Source organism: Mus pahari, chromosome 14 (assembly GCF_900095145.1).
Source record: "Mus pahari chromosome 14, PAHARI_EIJ_v1.1, whole genome shotgun sequence".
NCBI classification, from domain to species: domain Eukaryota; kingdom Metazoa; phylum Chordata; class Mammalia; order Rodentia; family Muridae; genus Mus; species Mus pahari.
This window is the reverse complement of record NC_034603.1, coordinates 20112248-20113735: the sequence shown is the minus strand read 5'-3', so window position 1 is coordinate 20113735 and position 1488 is coordinate 20112248. Positions and strand designations below refer to the sequence as shown.

At 40.3% G+C, this 1488-nt stretch overlaps 1 protein-coding gene across 1 annotated transcript in view; it reads right to left on the bottom strand.

The window, feature by feature from the left end:
• Positions 1 to 6: 6 nt before the first annotated feature.
• The window catches only part of Cdkn2aipnl (CDKN2A interacting protein N-terminal like), a 6899-nt gene continuing 5417 nt past the window's right edge, over positions 7 to 1488 (bottom strand). The window contains exon 3 of the mRNA XM_021213720.2: positions 7 to 421. Coding sequence (XP_021069379.1) covers positions 410 to 421 — 12 coding nt within the window. The 3' untranslated portion in view covers positions 7 to 409. The remainder of the gene's footprint in view (positions 422 to 1488) is intronic.

Here is a 1488-nt window from a genome sequence, read left to right as displayed (position 1 = left end):
GTAGAAATAAGGTCCCAGAGGATCTGCCTTGGCTCAGGACAAACATGGGCGGGGGTATGGCATAACAAGAATTATATTTACAGGTAGTCTTTTAAAAAAAATTCAAATTATAAAATTTATCACTTGTCATTATACCAACATAAAAGGCATTTCAAACAAAGTTTGGCTTTGACAATCCTGATGAAATTTCTGAGAGTTCACCATGTATAAATACATAAATATGCATGTGTATTTTTACAGCAATCCTGGAAGAATGAAGACATCTTCGAAGCCATGGGCCCCATCCTCTTCCATTCCAGCTGCCTCTATGCTGCAAATACCAGGATCTTGAGAGCTGCCAATGTTCAGTCATCTTCACCCNGGCCTCCTTTCTAAGTCTGTCCCCAGGGTGGAACTGTGGAGATCTGCCTTAGCTTTGATGCTGAAGAAAAAAAAAAAAGAAAAGAAAAAGTTACACAGCCATCGAGTCCCATGAATCAAGTTTATCTTCACACATTCAAATAAAGCAGTGATGGAATATTTATGTGCGACCCAGATGGCAAGTCTACTCAGAAATGATTAATATTTTACTACATACAGAAAATGCAGCCACACACTGACCACATGATCCATTTGGAAGCCAGAGCCTTACTGCCCTGACTTGTGGCTTGCAGTCTATAAGTGTTCACAATTTAAAGTGATAACGGAAATACTTAAGTGCTCCCTACGCCTGCCGCCAGCCTCTGCCCTCACTCACTGTTCTATATTCAACTCGGCAAGATTCAGGTGGGATTTGGTCGTACTCTGCACTGAGTCAAGAGTACTTAGGAGAAGTGAAGGTTACATATTTCTGGAGTTCACACAATTATAAACTGTAAAAGCGAGTCTGCAAACAGTGGTGACCTGGAGCTGACATTCCTTCCAGGTGCTCTGGCACCTTTGGTAAATATAAATGTAGCTTTAGAAAACTTTTAAGGAGGGTGTGAAGAAATCACTGACTGTCACCTTGTGTCTTGAATGGATTCCCTTAACACTGAGCAGCGGGAGTGAATCAACTTGAAAGTCTTTTTAGTAATCAGGAGATTTCAAGGTATGACCTATTTCCTAGCTAAGCCAAAAACCCTCAGCAAAGATAAAATGCAAGCCCGTCTACACTCGGGAGAATGCAGTGGGACCAAGAAGCCACCTGAATGTAGCCCAGGGAGACATCCCTGAGCCACCTCACTTACATTTTCTTTTTCTTTTTAAAAAATTATTTATCAAGGTCAGCTTGGTCTACAGAGTGAGTTCCAGGACAGCCAGGGCTACACAGAGAAACCCTGTCTCAAAAAACAAAAACAAACAAACAAACAAAAAAAAATTATCTCATGTGTAAGAATTAGGGTTTGTCTAGGTAGTCAGCTGTCTCTATAATTGCTTAAGTTTTGGAAGCTATGTGTGGAGCATCCTATATACTCAGGGGATATTCAATTCTTTCTCGGATTTCTTTCTTTCTTTTTTTTTTTTTTT